General features: G+C 38.0%; 1 protein-coding gene across 1 annotated transcript; it reads right to left on the reverse strand.

The window, feature by feature from the left end:
• Window positions 1-360: 360 nt before the first annotated feature.
• ZC3H7A (zinc finger CCCH-type containing 7A) lies at window positions 361-20,836 on the reverse strand. Its single transcript, XM_008591756.1, has 15 exons — window positions 20,720-20,836; window positions 19,573-19,637; window positions 18,842-19,028; window positions 17,706-17,867; window positions 16,839-17,035; window positions 12,519-12,619; window positions 11,891-12,072; window positions 11,373-11,449; window positions 10,437-10,570; window positions 9,935-10,040; window positions 7,145-7,253; window positions 4,917-5,050; window positions 3,285-3,448; window positions 1,429-2,094; window positions 361-617 (listed from the first exon to the last, which is right to left on the reverse strand). Exons 1-14 carry the CDS (start codon window positions 20,736-20,738, stop codon window positions 1,905-1,907), a joined length of 1,827 nt encoding a protein of 608 aa, XP_008589978.1. The 5' UTR covers window positions 20,739-20,836; the 3' UTR covers window positions 361-617; window positions 1,429-1,904.
• Between the last annotated feature and the right edge of the window lie 513 nt (window positions 20,837-21,349).

Below are 21,349 nucleotides of genomic sequence, written 5' to 3' on the forward strand. Positions count from 1 at the left end.
TGAAAATCTGCAGCTCCTCTGCTACGTGCCTTAGAAGTGTCATGCTAAACCCGTGTCTCTGTGGAATCCCACAGCCCAAGTCTTATTAGCTGGCCATTTTTCTCCCTGCTAACCTAACTCATTTGAATAAACATAGAAGAGCCCCTAGAAGAGTTACCCTGTCAATCAATAAGAGAAGCCTCTCATTCGGCCCAAATGCAGAAGAGAGGAGGGTAAGTGAAAGTTGCTTTCATGTCCCTCTAATTTGGATTCTGTCACTCATTGCTTAACTAAAAATGTTTTTAAAAAAAAAAAATTTGTAATTTTTGTACCCAGTGTCAACAATTCTTTGTGGGGAAAGGACCACACCAAAAAATGGAAGACATCTATATATAAAATCTTTATTACAGGCAATATTGGTCCAGACACTACGCAATACCAACAGTACGAGTTTAATCTTTCAAAATCATCATTTAAACAGCAAAAGACCAAGAAATAAAATTTGAGTCAATTGATTATTTTTCAAAATATTCTCAATGCACGCTTTCATCAGTTCCCTTATTATAGTGAAACATACAAATACAGAAAAATACCCCATTTAACGTATACTAGTGTTAAATGGTTATTTGGCTTAAAATCTGAGTTAAGAAAATCCTTTTTAGCAACCTACATACAGATAAGTAGCAAACTGGTTCCTCCCACCCCCCACCACTGGCTACAGCTCTCCTCCCTAGCTCACTGGCCCCAGTCTCTGAAGGCTGGGTACGGTTAAAGAGAGGAGGGCTTAGCCCCTTCCTTGTCTCTGCCAGCCCATTCTGACCATGCCTTCAGTGGTCTCTGTCAACAACCAAAACGGCCCTATCAAAGGTGTCATGCTAAACCCGTGTCTCTGTGGAATCCCACAGCCCAAGTCTTATTAGCTGGCCATTTTTCTCCCTGCTAACCTAACTCATTTGAATAAACATAGAAGAGCCCCTAGAAGAGTTACCCTGTCAATCAATAAGAGAAGCCTCTCATTCGGCCCAAATGCAGAAGAGAGGAGGGTAAGTGAAAGTTGCTTTCATGTCCCTCTAATTTGGATTCTGTCACTCATTGCTTAACTAAAAATGTTTAAAAAAAAAAAAACAATTTGTAATTTTTGTACCCAGTGTCAACAATTCTTTGTGGGGAAAGGACCACACCAAAAAATGGAAGACATCTATATATAAAATCTTTATTACAGGCAATATTGGTCCAGACACTACGCAATACCAACAGTACGAGTTTAATCTTTCAAAATCATCATTTAAATAGCAAAAGACCAAGAAATAAAACTTGAGTCAATTGATATTTTTCAAAATATTCTCAATGCACGTTTTCCTCAGTTCCCTTATTATAGTGAAACATACAAATACAGAAAAATACCCCATTTAACGTATACTAGTGTTAAATGGTTATTTGGCTTAAAATCTGAGTTAAGAAAATCCTTTTTAGCAACCTACATACAGATAAGTAGCAAACTTTATTATATTAAACAAATTCGTTCCACTAAAACATGTAAAGAATTTCATCCATCATGTATTCTGATCCCAGTACCAGTGTTTATTCTCTTACCATCATGGTTCTTATCTGAAGGAACCAACTCAATGAGTCATCCTAGACATAACCTTATCCTCTTTTCCAACACACTTCATCCATCCAAAAGTCTGTTCAACAGATGGCAACCGGGTAGCAGTCACTTCACCATTGGAGCCAATGGTTCTGTGAGAGCGTGGCCAGAACTGTGAAACAGCCCATTTTCCTACCTACTGTGGGTTGCTGCTCAGGAGGAACGATAGACGCCAATACAAGCAGAAAATCTGCAGCTCCTCTGCTACGTGCCTTAGAACACTTTCAATTTTTCTGGTCAGTGCTCTGATTAGGTAACGTACATAAAAGCCAGCATATTAGTTTAAATCTTTAAACAAAAAACTATATTTTCCAAAGTCATTATCGTTTGGGGCAATTAAGTGATCTTTTCGTGCTTTGTTGAGCTTCATCTTTAGAGCATCTCTTCTTTCTTCCCATTCATGAAGTTCAGCATTTCCATGGGCAAATTTACAGCTGCTTCCTTCTGTGCAGGTACCATTCATATACCTGTTAGGACAAGACAGCATGGTAAGTGCCTACAAGTAGTTTATAAGAATCATGTCACAACTCTTAAAAATGTGTACTTCACTAGCTTTATGATTTGCATACAACTTTCAGTTAGAAATCTTAAGCGTAGAAAAACAGGTATTTTACAGCCATACCATCCACGATAGAGAAATGAGTACTTTAAACTAATTAAATATATTCAGGGAAAAGTACTGATTAAAGGGGGAAAAAAGACTTTAGTCATTTCTGATGCAGTGGAAAGAAATCAGACGTGGTATTAAGTAAAAAATGCCTTCCTTCAGTGGTTATCTGGGTTAAAATGAGCTAAGAAAACCCTTTTTAGCAACCTACGTACAGATAAGTATGGATCTAAATTTGGAAGCTAAATATAAACAACAATTTAACAAAATGAAGAGCAATTCAAAATTATCTAGTTTTTCACTAGAAAATGTCCTAAGAAAACTTGAAGAAAGGAGTGCTACTGTTAAATGCTAACATTTGCATTTGACCTAAGTTCTAGATTTACCCTTGAAATGAAATGTAAAGGCTGTCTCAAATATAATGAACATCTACTTTGAGGATGTGGTGAAGTACTAGAGAATCACAGCTGTGAACTCAGAGATCATTTGGACAAATTTAAATGAACATGTATCTCTATTCAATTATCTTAAGACACTTCAAACCAGTATCAGAAGACAAATCTTTTCATATATAATAGGCCCCCTTATCTTCAGGGGGATACATTCCAAGACCCCTAGGGGATGCCTGAAACCTCAGAAGTACCCAACCCTATATATACTGTATGTTCCTATACATACGTACCTATGAGATAGTTTAACTTATAAATTAGACACAGTTAAGAGATTAACAACAATAAATAACAATAAAATAGAGCAATTATACTATAGTGAAAGTCATGTGAATGTAGTCTCTTTCCTTCTCTCAAAATATCTTTCTGAAACCACAGAAAGAAAAACTGCAGATGAGGGGGGACCACGGTAACTCCAGAAGAGGGAAGAAAATGTTCAATGAGCAACTATAAACTCTGAGCCCAAAACCTCTTAGGGTCTGTCAGGACACAGCAATATCAGGAGACTTTCTCTCTCATACACTCCGTCTACTGATATCATGTTCATGAAAGTCATGTGAGATCAGCAATTTTCACGTGAAAAATTTAAGAACCTCCGTACCTATCACAGATACTAAAATATCCTGTTGGAAAGCGGTGCTGCCAGCAGTACTGGTCATCTTCTGTGTGGAAAACCTTCTCTTTGTGCTTCTCGGAAGAGATGTGGCCCTGCCACTGCTTCTCACTGTTACAGTTCTTCCCACACATCCAGCAGTGGAAGTCCACCTAGTAAGTATGTGCAAAGACAGGGGGCCCATCAGTGGAGTTGTCTGAGTGTCCTCTCATTCTCTCAGGCACCAGGAGGACTAGTGCCACCTGATCTAAGACCTAGACTCATTCTCAGGGAGTACCATCTGGTGGGGGAGCCAGACAAAGACACAGAACTCAAAGTCAGAAATAGGAGCAAGCAGGGGCTGGCCAGTGAGTTCACGTGGGAGAGCATCGTGTTGATAACACCAAGGTCAAGGGTTCAGATCCCTGTACAAGCCAGCTGCCAAAAAAAGAATTAGCTACACTGAATAAAAACAGATTTTGACTCATTAAGCCTGGGATCTAACCAAAGAATCTATCTTATTAAACACCCCAGGTAAATATCATGATCCAGCAAATTGGGGTGACCTCACTCTGGGAACACTGAGGAGTACTTAAGTAAAGGCAGCAAGGGAATCAGCACTGAACCTTGACAGAGGTGGGTATTTACAGGCACCTCATAAATAGAGAGACATGGCGAGACCAGGCCACACACGTGCCCCACAATGGGCAAAGAACCTGGATCCAACTGAATCAATATGGAAAGGAGCCAAAAATCATAAGAAACAAGCAGCATCACACACATGCTTTTGTAAATTCTTATTTTTATTTTATCTATTTATTTTTGGGGGCAGCTGGCCAGTATGGGCATCAGAAACCTTGGCCTTGGTGTTATAACACTGTGCTGTAACCAACTGAGCTAACCAGCCAGCCCAACATAAATTTTTAAAAACACACCAGGCAGAACTACAGATGGTTTAAGAATAAATATGTCAACAATATGTAAACATGGCCTGGAAAAAACACACTGGATCTGGTCCCTCGGGGAAAGGGGACAAATAGGGTCCCAAATTTATCTGTAATGTGTTTATTTTACAAAAGCGAATAAAATAAATTGCTAACATCAGTTAACTTGAAATGGTGGGCTCCAGATTTTCATTATATAGTCCTCTTAACTTTTTTGAAATATTTAAAAGATAACTAAAACGGTAACAGACCACCGGCATTTTAATGTCTCCACTGAACCATGGAGGGGGAGGGACCAGGCTGCAGGCAGTGAGGAGGGAATGAGGGGACTGGAGGACATGTCCTGAGCACCTCTGTGGCCTACCACTGTGGTAAGTGTCATAGACTCATTGTACTTCACTTGTCCACCATGACAACCCCCTCGAGATATAAATAATCTGCCCAGAGTCCCAGCAGGTAAGGAGAGGATCCAGGGTTGGACTTGCAACTCTCCGGCTCCAAAGTCAGAAAAAGGATCAAGGAAAGGAATTTTTTTAGCACAAGGAGACTTATGCTGATGGTAGGAAAGCACTGAAGAGAGAAGATGAAGACACCACAGAAAGGCAGGCAGGGAGCCAGGTTTTGGAGGAGGCAGGAAAGACAAGGCTCCATCAACACTGAGAAGCAGAAGCGCAGTGAAATAACCCATGGTACTTACAGTAACTTCAGCATAATCGGTCGGCATGTGAATTTGTTTTCCATTCTCCCTGTTTGACTGACTGGATACATCATCACTTTTTTCATTTTTTTGACTCTTTAGCCAGAGTTCATAAAACTGCTCCATATCTTGTACTAAGAAAAATGAATTACTTTGAGTACCAACAACTAAACACCATTTAAATACACGCAACAGCGTGCACACTTTTTGTATCCATCAGTGTATGTTTTCAAAAGAAAAGCCAGAGGGCTGAAGGAGGATGATTATATTAGACACAGAGAAATAGTCCAGTCCAAGCAGCCAGTAAACCCTCATGCGTAAGAATTAACTTCAGGACCGTTAGACCACAAAGATTAGTTTTCAAGATGAATGAACTTCTCCCTGCATTTGCAAGACACTTTGGGGGTGTTTAAAACTCAAAAATCATCATAAGGGCATTGCCAAAAAAGCCTTGGCACTACTACATGTCGCCCTATGCCACACCCTCGTTGTCAGTGCCACAAGTACACACAGCTACTTACATGGCTTGGGGGCCTTGGGGCTTATATCCTCCTCACTGTTTATTGAGAAAGATGAGAAACATACCACTGCTAGGACCAAGATTCTGACCCTGCTGGTAGTCCACCAATCAGGCCACAGTCCCAGAGGACTGATATGCTGAGGTGCAATTTACAACACAACTGTGACCACGTCCTGGGCAGTGGCTGCCAGTTGCTTCCTATGGTAAGAACAAGTGTATTATTCTGCATTACTGCCAAGTGCTAACACCAGGGTTTCTCAACCTCAGTGCTGTTCACATTCCGGCTCGATAATTCTGTGTTGTGGGGGCTGTCTGGTGCATTACAGGATATTTAATGGCATCCCTGGAGTCTACTCACTAGAGGCCAGTAGCACCTTCCCCCAAGTCATGACACTGAAAAGTCTCCAGATATTGCCAAATGTTCCTGGGAGAGGGAGGGTGTGTGGCAAAATTTTCCCCAGTTGAGAAACGCTATGCTAAAAACTTGGATAATGGGCCGACCCCGTGGCACACTCGGGAGAGTGTGGCGCTGGGAGTGCAGTAGCGCTCCTGCTGCGGGTTTGGATCCTATATAGGGGTGGCCGGTGTGCTCACTGGGCTCACTGGCTGAGCGCGGTGCGGCCGGTCACAAAAAAATGGGCCGACCCCGTGGCACACTCGGGAGAGTGTGGCGCTGGGAGTGCAGTAGCGCTCCTGCCGCGGGTTTGGATCCTATATAGGGGTGGCCGGTGCGCTCACTGGGCTCACTGGCTGAGCGCGGTGCGGCCGGTCACACACACAAAAAAAAGACAAAAAATAAAAATAAATAAACAAATAAAAAATAAAAACTTGGATAATGAGAATCTGGTCAAAACTTGGCTTTGTTGTCTTCTTAAGAGTTTCTAAAAATATATCATCAGGATATGATTAGAGATAAACTAAGTCCAGTGGTAGCAGAAGTCATTGCAAGAGCCCTAATGTGCAAGGACATCTTCAGTAAGTCCCGGCTGTCTGTCCTTATTACTCGGAGCAAGACACCTAGAGGAAGTCCCTTCCATGCAAGTCACTGACTTTATACGTGGTTGGAACATGGCAGGTGACACTCTTAAATCCAGTTGGTTCTTGTAATCCAGAGATTGCAGTCAATGTATTTCTATCAGTTTACTTAAGATGAAAGAGCAATGATCTCTGTAGTAAGACATTTATGGTCAAAAGTGAAAGGTTGTCTGAGGCGCCTCTCAAAGGCTCTCACAATAAACTTGAAATTTGACCAACATAAACATTCTCTCCTAGGGCCTTTAAATCTGGGCCTGTTCTATCAGTAAGGCCTCCTTGAAGAAATCCCCAATTCTAACCTGCTTAATTCAGGGGTGACTATTCACAGTAGGATAAGACGATCTGATTCACATAGTAATAGAAGAACTGAACTTCCCCAGACCATTTTTCAGGAACAAATCTATTACATCAAAGGATAAAGACCCATATATTTGTATCCAAATGTGACCTAACCCAACACAGATCAGATGTCAGATTCTGCTCCACTGAGGCTGTGGTCATATTTTCCAGCCATTGTCACCAGGAGAGCTACTAATAAAACACAGTACAACTGTTTGGAATGCAAGCTGCTTTCTGTGTTTACAAGAAACTGACATATTTATAGACAGGAAAGAAACTGTCAGACGAGCTAGATTTCACAAATGTCAAGGACACAGCTAAAACATCAACTTACTTCCATTCTCCTTCATGTAAGTCCATACTTCTCGTTCCTCAGGACTATGAGCAAAGGAACAGTTCCCAACATATTGACATTTTTTCCCAGAAGCAATATGGTTGCACAGCTGTGTAAAAAAAAAAAAAAATGTGAACATGATTTAAGATAGAGTACACTTAGTAAAACAGACTAATTGTTATATTTAAGGAAAATAAGCATTATTATCCATGATAATGCTTAGTAATAAAAATTTTAAATAAGATTAATTTGATTCTATTCAAATTGACCATAAGCCCAAAATATATGATAATGATAGAAAATTTCCAAAAGAAAGTAAAGTATGGAATTGGAGTATGGAGCATTTTCTTAAAGAAAATATCTGCAAAATCACTTATTTAGAACATTTAATCTCCACATGAAAACCTTTGGCCCTCTCAGTCTGACAGCTCCTATTCTTCCCTGCATAACACTCTGGATGACTTCAAGTCAGCACTTGGGAAGCAGTAAAGAAACCGCAGTCTACTCCAATAGTTACTAAACAGTGCTAGAACAAATTCAGAAATTTAACTTATTATAGCCAATCCTGGCATAGTCATTACACTAACCAGGACATATAGTCACACAGCTCTCAAACAATACCTCTCCTGATTACTTGCATTTTTACTTAACAAAGACAATACAGTGATGCTGGTAGGAAAATAAAGTGACAGTAGTCAGCAGAATGCAGACTTCCCTAAGAATCACGATTATCCAGAACCAAGAAAACCTCTACGCCAAGAGCTCATTCTTAAATATCATCATCTCCTTGTCTTTGTACACCATAAATCTTAGTACAAGTAATTTTTAGCTTATCTTAGTTTGTGTTACAACAAGAGCTGGCCCTATATATTACCTAGCTTTTGTAACACTAGCTGCTTAGCATTTGTTTCTGCTAAAACTCTAAAAGCAGGCCACCCTTACCACTGCACATTTCCTCCCTTGGACCTATGCCAGCGACCCCACCCTTAAATCTTCTGCATAAAGTCAGTAGTCAATAAAACAGTCTTGTGACTGACTTTATCATATTCCTTTCCCAGGCACACCCCACTAAGTACTTAGTCACATCACTAGGGAAACATTTACCATAGTCTTTCAAAGCTCAATGACAAGAAGCAGGGAGAAGAGAAGGAAAGGAGAAGGCCAGACACTGTGCTGGGTTTTTGCAGAACACCATCATGTGTCATTTTCCCTATGATGTAATTATTTATGGATCATTTCCAGATGAGCAAACTGAGGCTGAATAACTTGACCAGGGCCCTCTGGCAGACTTTGAAACCCGTTCTCTGCAACTCACCAAACTGCCTACACACACAGACACACAATTATTTTTTCTTTTAGAAAAAGGGTCCCTTAGCAATACCTAATATGATAGGAAAAGAAAAGGAAATAAGCTACTGTAACATTGCATAGCAGTATACCACGTTCAAGATTAAAGAATAATCAGTAGGGGCCAACCCTGTGGCGCACTCGGGAGAGTGCGCTGCTGGGAGCACAGCGGCGCTGCCGCCGCAGGTTTGGATCCTATATAGGGATGGCCGGTGCGCTCACTGGCTGAGCGTGGTGCAGGCGACACCAAGCCAAGGGTTGCAATCGCCTTACCGTCAAAAAAAAAAGACAAAAGAAAAGAGAATAATCAGTAGTCCTAGGCAGCTGCCTCATGAAGTAGAATTTTTCTCAGTTGTCCTCGTTCTAACAAAGCTCTTGATACACATCTCCATTATCTTGAAAAGCACAAGAGGATACGGTTCCCAAAAACCTCTTTCCCCTTCCTACATAACCCATTGATTAAATCTGAGTCTAAAACCACTTTGGATAAAACACAAAGACACTACCAGCTTGTAAACCTTCTTACTTGTATAAGTTTTAAAAAACTACAAGGTACTCTAGGTCACGAAAAATCCTTCTAGCTCTTCCTTAACTCTCTCTGGCAGTTCAGAGAGGGAGGCCTTATTTACAAGGAGACTCTACAAGCATATGCCCTGCTTCTCTGGGCAAAAGAGAAAAAAGGTTCTCTCCATATTTCCTCCACTGGGGCAGAGAGTTTATGACTTGTTGATGCTCCAAGTGTCCCTGTCCATTAACTCACACAGTGAACTACCTCCAGACTCTCTCCAGACCCTCTTGTGAAGAGGAAAGTCCAGATACAACTCAAATGGTTTGCTTGGATATCACCCCCAAGATCACATAAGGCACTGCAATGTACCAAGATGAAACAGGCCACCGCATGAGTGAGATACATCCTAACTTTAAGTTGGTCTGATATCTTCATTCTAAGAGTTCTTGAGGAGCACATTTCTCTAACATTGAACATTTTCCTTTGGGTTTATTTTAGAAAATCTTACAAAGTTGGGTATTTTTTAGCTAGTATCACTTCCTTCAGTGAAAGAAATGATAAAAGCAAACTCATCAACAATATTCATAATAATACAGAAGGCCTTGAGTTTGATATAGAACCTGAGGAATCAAAACTAAATGAAATTCTCATTTTCTCCTAAAATTCATCTAAAAATAAGTTAAATTATGACTATAACTTTTTCTCGATCCCATTATCTATTTACTTTTTCCACCTAACTCATAAAATTCCAGTCAACATGAAAACTGTTATAGAACCACACACATTCTAAAGGGAAAGGAAAACAGAGGAACCATTTAAATTTCATTATTACTAATGAGCATTTTTTAAAAGCTTGAGTTTCAATCTGAATTACTAATTTCTAATGATTTGAAACACCTAATTTAAAAAAAGTGGCTTAAAAATTACGTATGTACATCAAACTGTAAAGGCATTTGTTTCTTTGTGGGGAGAGGACGGATGTTCATCCACTTCTTACGTTCATTAGACATCACTCTCATCGCACGACGATCTTTGGTCCACCTAAGAAAAATGGAGTTCAGAAAAAACAAAGACACACTGGCAAAAGGCAAAATACAAAGGAGAGGTACAAAGTTTGTACCTGAAGGACCAGAGACTTTTTTTCTCAAACCTCCTAAAGAAATGCCTTATGATTCTATAATTTCACTTCCTGTTCATATTTACAAACATTCCCTATAAATCCTGAACAAAGAATTGATAAAATACAGGAAAAACATTAGTTTTGAAGTTTTAGCTACTAAATCCTAAAAATCTCTTCCCTTTTGTTTTATAATTACTTCTAAATTGTCTACCTTCCTCTGCTCTCTTCAAAGCCTTAAATCTTTTTTCTCATACGTATGATGTCATACCTATGAAACATTACAAAAAATGCATTATTTCTGCGCACACAATACTTACGAATGCCTTGCTTTTGCACTACAATATTTTCTGTTTTTATCTGGTTCAATGACTTGACCATTTCTCAGACACTGAGCACACACAAATTTTATCTTCATATTAAGGGATCCAGGCATTATTTGATTGCCAAGTACCTTAAACAATTAAAAGATTAGTTTTAATTTTAACAGAAAACCAGTTTTCTGAGAATAAAATGCTAAATCGCTATATATATATTTTTTTCACAATGGTGTACAATTTCCTGTTTTTGTCTAGATCCATGATTTGACCATTATAAATATGCTCTGATAACTAAATTTCCAGTTCTCTCCCAATGCAAGAGAATATGACAAAAGCAGATTACAGATGTCAAATCTCAGTTTATTTTTTTAATTTTTAATTTTTTAAATTTTATTTTATTTTGTCAATATATCAAATCTCAGTTTATAAAAGTCAGCTTTGGAATTGATGACTGAAATTGTTTGGTGTTTTGGGGGTGGGGAGAAGCAGTAAATAAACAAGTTATGCCAGATAGGAAGCAAAACTATAAACATAATCCATCTCCCTCACTCCAAGATTCCCCAATGCCCAAGAGCCCAATTGTTTTGCCAGTTAAGCTAAATAAGAAAACAGTATCCTGTACTCTTGGCAGCTATTGTGGAATGCCTACTTTTTAGTTTATGATGATCAACTAAAATGCTAATTGTTTTTTCACGTAAGAACTTCTCAACTAAATGAACATGAAGAAAGTAACTGGACTGAAAGTAGAATGCCTACTTTTTAGTTTATGATGATCAACTAAAATGCTAATTGTTTTTTCACGTAAGAATTTCTCAACTAAATGAACATGAAGAAAGTAACTGGACTGAAAGTTTAAATTGCCTCTGCTAACAACCAACATCCATTAGGCAATTCCAGAAAGAATACAAATGCAGAAAACACACAAGAGAAAAATACCTGAGCTCCAGGTGCATTTGCTTCCAAATTTTGCCAATATTGTTTAGATTCTTGAGCAATAGCATCATGTGAGATACCTGGGAAATGTACAAGCCTTCTTTTAAATTCTATGTATAATAACAACAGTCTACCAATCTGGTTGCAGTCAGATTTAGAGAATCCTCAATTCCCCAATTATTCTCATGTGGCCTAATCCATCACCAAGGATAAATGAATATGATAATACTCTCTTCTAAAATGGAACATTTACAAATACAGCTCTTTCCGCTGTCTAAGGAATCTTTCTTCCCCACAAATCCATGCTATATGTATGAACTTGTATCAACAATTAATTACATGAGACCACACTCAAAATAGGCAATTCCAAAAATCAAGTGACTACACAGCTTAAAGCTCAGGACAAAATCAACAGTGTTGCCACATCAGGTTGCTGGAGAAGAGTAGGTCTCCAAATTCCTGTTCCACCAAACACTGACTGCTTCTGAAGAGACATATTTCTCAGTCACCCACAGGCCTACCTGTTTCATTTTGCATTATCCAGACTTTTAATTCCACAAGACTATGAGCATAAAAGCACTCATCTTCCCTTAAACAGCCATATCGAACTTCATGTCGACATAAATCAAGCTGACATTGACCATGAAAAGAACGTATTTTGGAGTATTTTACTGTTGACTCTCGTAAAATATGGACAAGGCACCTAAGATGAAAACATAGTGACATTTTAACATCGTTCTGCCACAGCTTTTTCAAATTAAAGGAAAAAAATATATATATATGTATATAAATGCCAAGTTCTAGAAGGAGAATACATTTTAAATATTATCAGAAAAAATAAATCATTGTATGCAATTATTGGATTAATAGGGAGAGGGGATAATTATATTTTAAGCCATAAAATACTTAAATCCATGTCATGAGAAGCTGTAAATCAATAATGCTTTCCATATTTAATAATCAATTTAATAATTAATTTTTAAATTCCCAGCCAAATATACAAAAAGGCATTTTAAAATAATCATTGTTTTTCAAAACAACAACAAAAGGAAAGGAGGAAAGGCCTGCACAAATACTATTACTGGTTTTATTTGGATCTAAGAAAAGAATACATTTTGTCACTACAAAAGTTAGAAACTACCAACATACTTATTGTCTTCAAACTCATGCTTTGTAACTGGGTGAGAGCAAGCAGTAGAATTATCTTTATTTCTTTTACTTATCATTCTAGGCTTATGATCAAAACATTTCTGGAACAGAGAGAGAGAAGAAGGATTATTATAAAAACATAATAATATTGCTTTAGTTTCAATACCTTTACAAACTTATACATTATATACTTGTACCAATTAATATTCAATATGAAGTCTTAATACTATTCTTTTTGATAATACTAGTGGCTACCTTTTACTGAGTGAATGCTTTATTGCGTGTCAGTACCTGTACTAAGAACTCTATACTACTGGACTTGTAATCAGAAACTATCACCCACATCAACAGAATGAAGGACAAAAATCACATCTCAATAAATGGAGATAAAGCATTTGATAAAATTTAACACCCCTTCATAATAAAAATTCTCAAGAAATTAGGTATAGAAGGAATATACCTCAACACAATAAAGGCCATGTAAGACAAAGCCACAGCCAACATCATACAGAACACGGAAAAGCTGAAAGCTTTTCCTCTAAGAACTGGAACGAGAAAAGGATACCCACTTTCACCACTCTTGTTCAATATAGTATTGAAAGTCCTAGCCAGAGCAATTAGGCAAGAGAAAGAAATAAAGGGCATCCAGATTGGAAAGGAGCAAGTCAAACTGTCCCTGTTTGCAGATGACATGAACTAATATATAGGAAAGTTCTTAGAACTGATGAACAAATTCAGTAAAGTTGCAGGGTACAAAATCAACATACAAAAATCAGTAGAGATTCTACACAACAATGAACTGGCTGAAAAAGAAATCAAGAAAGCAATCCCATTTATAATAGCTACCCCCAAAAATAAAATAGCTAAGAATAAATTTAACCAAAGATGTGAAAGGTCTCTACAAGAAAACTATAAAACACTGATGAAAAAAATTGAAGAGGACACAAAAAAATTGGAAGACGTTCCATGTTCATGGATTGGAAGAATTAATATTGTTAAAATGACCATAATTCCCAACATGATCAACAGATACAATGCAATCCCTACCAATGCCAATGGCATTCTTCATAGAAATAGAAAAAACAATGATAAAATTCGTGCAGAACTACAAAAGACCCCAAACAGCCAAAGCACTCCTCAGCAAAAAGAACAAAGGTGGAGGCATCATGCTACCTGCTATAGTGACCAAAATATGGTCCTGGCATTAAAAAAAAAAAAAAAAAAAAAAAAGGACACATAGATCAATGGAACAGAATAGAGAACCGAGAAATAAATCCACGTATTTACAGCCAACTAATTTTCAACAAAGACACTGAGAACATAAATTGGGAAAAGGACAGTCATTTAATAAATGGTGCTGGGAAAACTAGATATCCATATGCAGAGGAATAAAACTAGATTCCTATCTCTTATCATGTACAAAAATCAATTCAAAATGGATTAAAGACTTAAAGACCAAAACTATGAAACTACTAGGAGAAAACACAGGAGAAATGCTTCAGAACACTGGTCTGGGTAAAGATTTTATGAAGAAGATCTCAAAAACACAGGCAACAAAAGCAAAAACAGACAAATAGGATTATATCAAACTGAAAAGCTTCTGCACCACAAAGGAAACAGCAGTGAAGAAACCCTGCAGAATGGAAGAAAATATCTGCAAATATTCATCTAACAAGGGATTAATATCCAGAATCTACAAGGAACTCAAACAACTCAACAGCAAAAAAACAAGTAATCTAATTAAAATAATGGGCAAATGATCTGAATAGACATCTCTCAAAAGAAGACATACAAATAGCCAACAAGTTATTTAAAAAATGGTTGTCACTACTCATCAGGACAATGCAAATCAAAAAACCACAATGAGAGTTCCGGTCAAGATGGCAGAATAGATCGTTCCCAGCATCACTCTCTCCCACAAATCAACCAATTTACAATTATAGAAAAGTAACATCAGCCAAGCTGGAGCCACTGGAGCTCAGGGGAAGAGGAGAGACCTATGGAGTTCATGAAGGTGGGAGAAACCATGATGAGAGAAAGAACTGCCCTGAGCATTTTGGGCCGCAGCCACCTTAAGGCTGGAACTGCTGAGCACATGGAGCAGGAGCCAGCAGAAGCCGCAGCTGTGCCCTTTGGATGGAGTTGCTTGGAGGCAGCAGGGGAGAAGAGGGTCTTGGCAGCCCCCAGGACAGCAAGACCACTAACAGGGTTCCCACGGACCCCCACAGGAGGGAGGAGCCAGAACAACTGAAAAAAGGGAGACATTCAGAGGCCGCTGAGTCATAGCAAGGGACCAGTGCAGGGCCCACCCCATGGGAAGTGTTTGGAGCACGGGCGGTGAGGGAGACAAGCCCACCAGGAGAACACTGGGGCACAGCAAGGGCAGCCAATCTGCCCCCGAATCAGTACAGGACCACTCAGAAACTGGTCAGGAATGCAGAATTGCATGGGGTGTAGTTTGATGAAAAAACTCAGACCCAGATCAGAGTTTCCACACAATCCAGATCCACCAGGTCTCTGGAGAGCCAGAAGTACCTATAAGGTCAACCATTAAACCTTGAGCTGCACAAAAAGCCTTCCCTAGGGAAACAGCAGCAAAGCAGCAATTTAGCTCAACCACACAGCTCAAGTACTGGTTCCCACAGGAACTATATTAGAAGCAAAGGACAAAAAATTAGTTCCGGCCCAGGCACACCACCAGCACCTTGGGGCCTGCCTGGGAACCGGAGGCTTGGAGCCGGGGACCAGATCCCTTTCCCACAACCAGGCACACTGTGCCAGCACCTCGAGGCCCAACCAGGGACCCGAGGCATGGAGAAGGGGACTGGACCCCCCCTCCCACAACCAGGCACACTGTGTCAGCACCTTGGGGCCCACCTGGGACCCAAGTATGGAGCCGGGGACCAGACACACCCCACAACCAGGCACACCGCCAGTACCAAGGAGCATGCCAAAAACGTCACCTCCATGTGGGTGGCCCACCACAGCCACCACAATAACCATGGCTGCCGCAAAAGCGACTAGAAGCCACAATCACCATGCAGATGGTCTGCCAACTACTGGAGTGCATTGACACAAGGAGAGTCACAAGCAGAGATAAAGAAAAGAAGAGGATGTCTCTCCCCACAAAGCCCATTTCAGAGTGACAGAAGAGGCATCTGCTCTATGATAATATGGGGGGACCTGATCACACCTCTCAGCATTGGACAGAACATCTAGGCAACAAACCAACAGAGTAACCATTATTCTTTCAGAAGGAGAGAAGAAATCTAGGGTAATTAGAGGGGGGAGGAGAGGGGAGATGGGGACAGATTGGACAAGGGGGATAAAGAATAATTATGATTTGTAACAATATATATGTTAGTAATATTGATTTGATCAACATATCTTAATGTTGAACCCCAAAAATATGTATAATCAATTTTGATTCAATAAAAAAAAATTTTAAAAAAAGAACAAAAACACACAATAAGACCACCTCATGCCAAAAAACTAAAAATAGAACTGCCATCTGATCCAGCAATCCCACTACTGGGTATTTATCCAAAGGAAAGGAAATCAGTATGTCAGAGAGATATTTGCACTCCCCATGTTTACTGCAGCACTATTCACAATAGCTAAGACATGGAATCAACCTAAGTGTCCATCAACAGATGACTGGATAAAGAAAATGTAGTATATGTACAGAATGGAATACTATTCAGCCATAAAAAAAGAGTGAAATCCTGTCATTAGTGGCAACATGGATGGGCCTCGAGGACATTATGTTAAGTGAAATAAGCCAGGCAGAGAAAGATGAATGCCACATGTTCTCACTGATACATGGAAGCTAAAAAAGTTGATCTCACAGAAGTAGAGAGCAGAATGGGGGGATAGCAAGAGGTTGGTTAACAGATCCAAACTTACAGCTAGATAGGAGAAATAAGTTTTAGTTTTCTATAGCACTTTAGGGTGACTATATATAGTTAACAATAATTTATTGTGTATTTTCAGATAACTAAAAGAGAGGATATTAAATGGTCCCAACACAAATGATAAAATGTTTGAGGTGAGTTAGGGTGACTATATATAGTTAACAATAATTTATTGTGTATTTTCAGATAACTAAAAGAGAGAATATTAAATGGTCCCAACACAAATGATAAAATGTTTGAGGTGAGCGATATGTTAATTATTCCAATTTAATCATTACACATTGTACACATGTATGGAAATATCATACTGTACCCATAAATACATAAAATGTGTCAATCAAAAAAGGTAATAAAAGAAGAAACTATCACCAATTTTACAGTGGAAAATAAGTCCTGGGGAAAATACCTCACAAAGAAATATAAATTCTCCAAGATGCTCTTGGAGTAGTTTAAACACAGTAAGGTTGATCTTTCCACTGCCACCAAAGAAAGCCTCACGACTGAATGCCCCTTTCCGTTCCAAAGTCCAGACATCTATCTCTTCTTGGCAATAAGCAAATGTGCAGTGGCCTGGATATCTACATTCCTCCTCGGCAGCAACATCTACAAAAACAGGGAATGAAAAGACATTTAAAACAAAGCAACTGTTTTTTTGAAGCCAACAAATATTAAACACATTTAGGGCATCATATGGATTTTTATAACAATTCATGGACAGCTTCAAACAATGATACACATATTACTGTCACTCAGGGACGGTATTAACACTTCAAGCCTAAATTATTTTTATTGCAGACAGGGAAAAAAGCCTCGATACTCTCATATACTCCACCTAAGTTTAAAAAATCATTTAGGGACATTCAAAGCTTCTTCAGATGAAGTGGATGGACAGAAGTGAAAATACCAAGTTCCCTGTCAAAAGCATTTCAAACACAGTAACATTTTCAAAGCTTTAGCTCAGTGTTCTGATTCTATTTAGACTAAGTCAGAGAACTGTAAGTTTGAGACCATTTTCTTTTTAAAACCTGGTCAAAGCCCTATTTCCATAAACAACTATAAAATAGTCTTTTTTATTATTTTGTTTTTAATATCTTATAGTCTAAAAAATAATAATAATAATATAAAAAACACTAATGTCTCAATCCTAGGGACTTGCTATGAATTCTGTCTAAACATTTTAAGGAATAATCAGTACTGGAGCCATTATGAAAAATATAGCAAATACTGTAGTTTATCACTTATGTAATGTACAACAATTAATTACAATATATACCTTTACATATATAATATGGTCCTTCATAATTTGTTTTTGTTGGTCTTGGACGTATTTTTTTCCATGATTTATCTTCAACATTCTTTATCCTACCAATTAAAATATCTTTCTTACATTTATGATCTATATTAGCATGGTAAATGAAATCCATTAACTTAGGGCCTGAAAAAGATGTAGAAAGGATTGCTCATATGCACAAAATGTATCATTTTGTTTTACAGGCGCATTTACAAGCAGATGTGAACAGATAAACACTGACTACTAAATTCCCACAAACATGCCATTTTCACAACCCCAACATGGGATGCAGCTACTAAAGTAGATTTTTGCCTTTTATCAAACAATACAAAGTTCTATCCAACACTAGTCCTGCCAACACATACCCTTATTGAACCATTAGGGAAATAATGTGGATAGGAATTCTGATGGCTTATAAAAAGTAAAGAACACTGTTAAACATAAAACTGGGCTGGCTGGTTAGCTTACTCAGTAGAGTGTGGTGCTGACAACAACAAAGTCAAGGGCTCAGATCCCTGTACGGGCTAGCTGCCAAAAAACACATAAAACTAAGAAAGAAAATGAAGTTGACTCCAGAGGAGAATAAACTGCATTTATTTCACTTCATATATGGGTAAAGATATGAAACAAACTAACAGAAAGTACTTTAATTTTCATAAACATTGTTTCATATGTTGGTCTTATGCTTTTTTCTAGTTCTTGCTCTATTTGAAAATTATCAAATTCTTTTTTTTTTTGCTGGCCGGTACAGGGATCGAACCTTAGTTATGAGCACCACAGTATAACCAACTGAATTAATCGGCCAGCTCGAAAATTATCAAATTCTTAAAGGTATACTTAGAACATAAGAAATTTCATAAAAAATTTTAAAAGCTTCCAAAAGTCAGGTATTCTATTCCACATGATTCTATAAAATTATAACAAATAAGACCAGAGACTTATCCTGTTAGCCTCCCAAAGCCCCAAATTCAATATAACTGCTGCTTCTTTTCAATTCTTATTTTGAATTCTTTCTAGAGTCACAATACCTGCTATTGTTTACATATATTTACAAATTCCTAAGAACTTTCTGATTATCAGTTAGTTTAATACTCTCTGCCCACTCATTTGGTCCTGACCTGATTTTACAAAACAGATCTGGCAGGCTTGTCTCAATTCATGGGTTCCTTCGAGGGGATGTCTTGGGGTCACTGATAGAGATGGTTTAGTAATTGCACTTCCAAAAAAGTTTCCAAAATCATTTCTAAGATGACTTGAAATTCCCAGGAAACTGTCAGAAGCAAACAGGCTACCTGGTCCATTTATCTGCAAGAAGAATAAGGAAAGAAAAAAGAAGGCAATAAGTATTGTACTGTCACTAAAGAAGGAAACTGAACTCATCTGAAGAATAAGATATTCTTCACAGATTGAAGTCTGCACTCTTCCTCCTTAATGATCTTCTATATTAAAAACTGACTGTCTCTACATTTTCCTCTTTTGGTCTCTAGGCCCACCCCCCCTTTTTTAATCATCTGAGTTGTTAAAAGTAACAGGTAATTGTTCTGCTTCAACAGTATACACATTAACATGCCTTGATCTTATATTTCCTTGATTTGTTTATACTGTGCTAAAGCCTCTTATACTGTCTAGTGTAAGATTAATGATAGTGATTAATTTGCTTTGATAGATCCAGTCTTAAACATAGAGCATTTATTACTGAATGTTCCAGAAGAGTCTAATAATCATATTTCCCACAGCACACACGAAATTTAAGGGAGAGGTCATGATCATTCAAATAACTCAGTTACTTAAGTAAAAGACCTATTTTCAATTGAAGCGAGGTATTTACAAAAGAGGAAGTGGCACTTACAAGCGAAAGGGAAGAATTACTGATGTTAAGCGTTGTTCCCTCTCTAGAAGTTGAGGTGGACAGATCTAAAATAATAAAAAAACTTCAACAGACCTTTTCATTCTAATCATGTAATAAGAACATCAGAGCTTAATAGCTTACTGGCTATGGCTTTCCACTTTATTTTCCCATCCCAGTCCCTAGAAGCTTTCTTGCTCATTGTTGACACTCAGAGCTCAGGAGTTTTTCCTTCCCTCTGAAAACCAAGGGCATAAATAACCCTCAGTCAAACAAATTTGAATAAAAAGCTATCTTTAGAGAAATACACTAAGGCAGAGCCTACTATGTATGACTGTTAAAAAGACTTAAGAAAATTATTCACAATTAAATGGGAAAAGAGCCTCTCTTTTTGAAAACATGAAGCAAGAACTCATATTATTAAAAAATCAGTAAGGTTCAATTACTGTCTTTAGTCTACCACTCCATTATTTCCTCTCTTCCCTTCTGTCTCCCATATATATTAATCTCTTCAGTCGTAATTCTTTAAATCAGTTATTTAGACTTTTGGCCTTTAACTATGTGACAATGCCTCAGAAAAATATGAAATTTTTTCATTATTGTTTAAAGTATATATTAAACCTACAATTTCAGAAACAGGAGCCAGCCCCAAAACTCAGTGATCCCCTATAAAATTAAGGCATAAGCCAACGGTTGCTGAGCTCAATAGATAGTCTAAAATAGATATAATTGTTATCATTCTAAACACAGATTTTAAATTAGTCTTAAAATTAGTGTTTGCCTAGATCAGAATTTAAAAGGCTAGAAAACCTGTCTGAAAGACCCTTTAAGAGAAGATTCTTCTTTCTTAGAGAAAGTATTAAACATCATTTCATCCCCCAAACAGTAAACACTCAGCTTAACAAACTATCCAATATAAAAACCAGTGCCACATACACTGCTATTCTCAGGCCTTTGCTCCTTGATCTCCGTGATAACACAGTACAGTCAAGGTCAATTCAAAATTGCAGGCTTCGGCTTTACACTTTTAGCTCCAATGAAAATAATGCAGGTACCTACTACCTAGAGTCAGTTAAATAATTGCCAAACACATTTTTTTTTAAAGAAAATTAACTATAATGATTTCTTACAATTTAGTTTTGATTCTTACCTCGTTTGGATTCACTCATGGAAAATGAATTTAAAGAAGAACAAAAATCTTCTAAGGATGAAGTCAAAGGTGGATAAAATTCTGAGAAGGAAGGTGGAGGAGCATACCTCGCACCAATGGGTAATGTTCCTAACAGAGATGCCGAAAAGGGTATGCTAGGAGTGACACTGGCTGTCGGGAGGGGCCCTCTGACTAAAGCCGATGACTGGAGGAAAAAAAAGATTTGATTAAAATTCACAAAACTCTGTCGCAAGTTTAGCTGAACTACTTTCAACATCAGCATGTAAAAATAAATTATTACATTAGGTACCATATTACGTGGCAATGTTTGAATCAATACCAAGATTCATTAGAAGATAAAATTCACAAAACTCTGTCGCAAGTTTAGCTGAACTACTTTCAACATCAGCATGTAAAAACAAATTATTACATTAGGTACCATATTACGTGGCAATGTTTGAATCAATACCAAGATTCATTAGAAGAATTTTAGCTACAGAGCTTATTTATTTTCAAGCTTTTTTTTTTTTTTTTGGTGGCTGGCCTGTAAGAGGATTTGAATCCTTGATCTTGGTGTTTTAACACCACACTCTAACCAACTGAGCTAACAGACCAGCCCTCAAGCCCAAT

The sequence above is a fragment of the Galeopterus variegatus genome, unplaced genomic scaffold (genome assembly GCF_000696425.1).
Source record: "Galeopterus variegatus unplaced genomic scaffold, G_variegatus-3.0.2 Scaffold150, whole genome shotgun sequence".
Lineage (NCBI taxonomy): Eukaryota > Metazoa > Chordata > Mammalia > Dermoptera > Cynocephalidae > Galeopterus > Galeopterus variegatus.

What these genes read in the sequence shown, in the direction of transcription:
- ZC3H7A (XM_008591756.1), bottom strand. An exon ending in CAAATGCACCTGGAGCTCAG is followed by an intron (nt 10,571 to 11,372) that starts GTATTTTTCTCT and finishes TAATTGTTTAAG; the next exon opens with GTACTTGGCAATCAAATAAT. An exon ending in CCGATTATGCTGAAGTTACT is followed by an intron (nt 3,449 to 4,916) that starts GTAAGTACCATG and finishes CATACTTACTAG; the next exon opens with GTGGACTTCCACTGCTGGAT.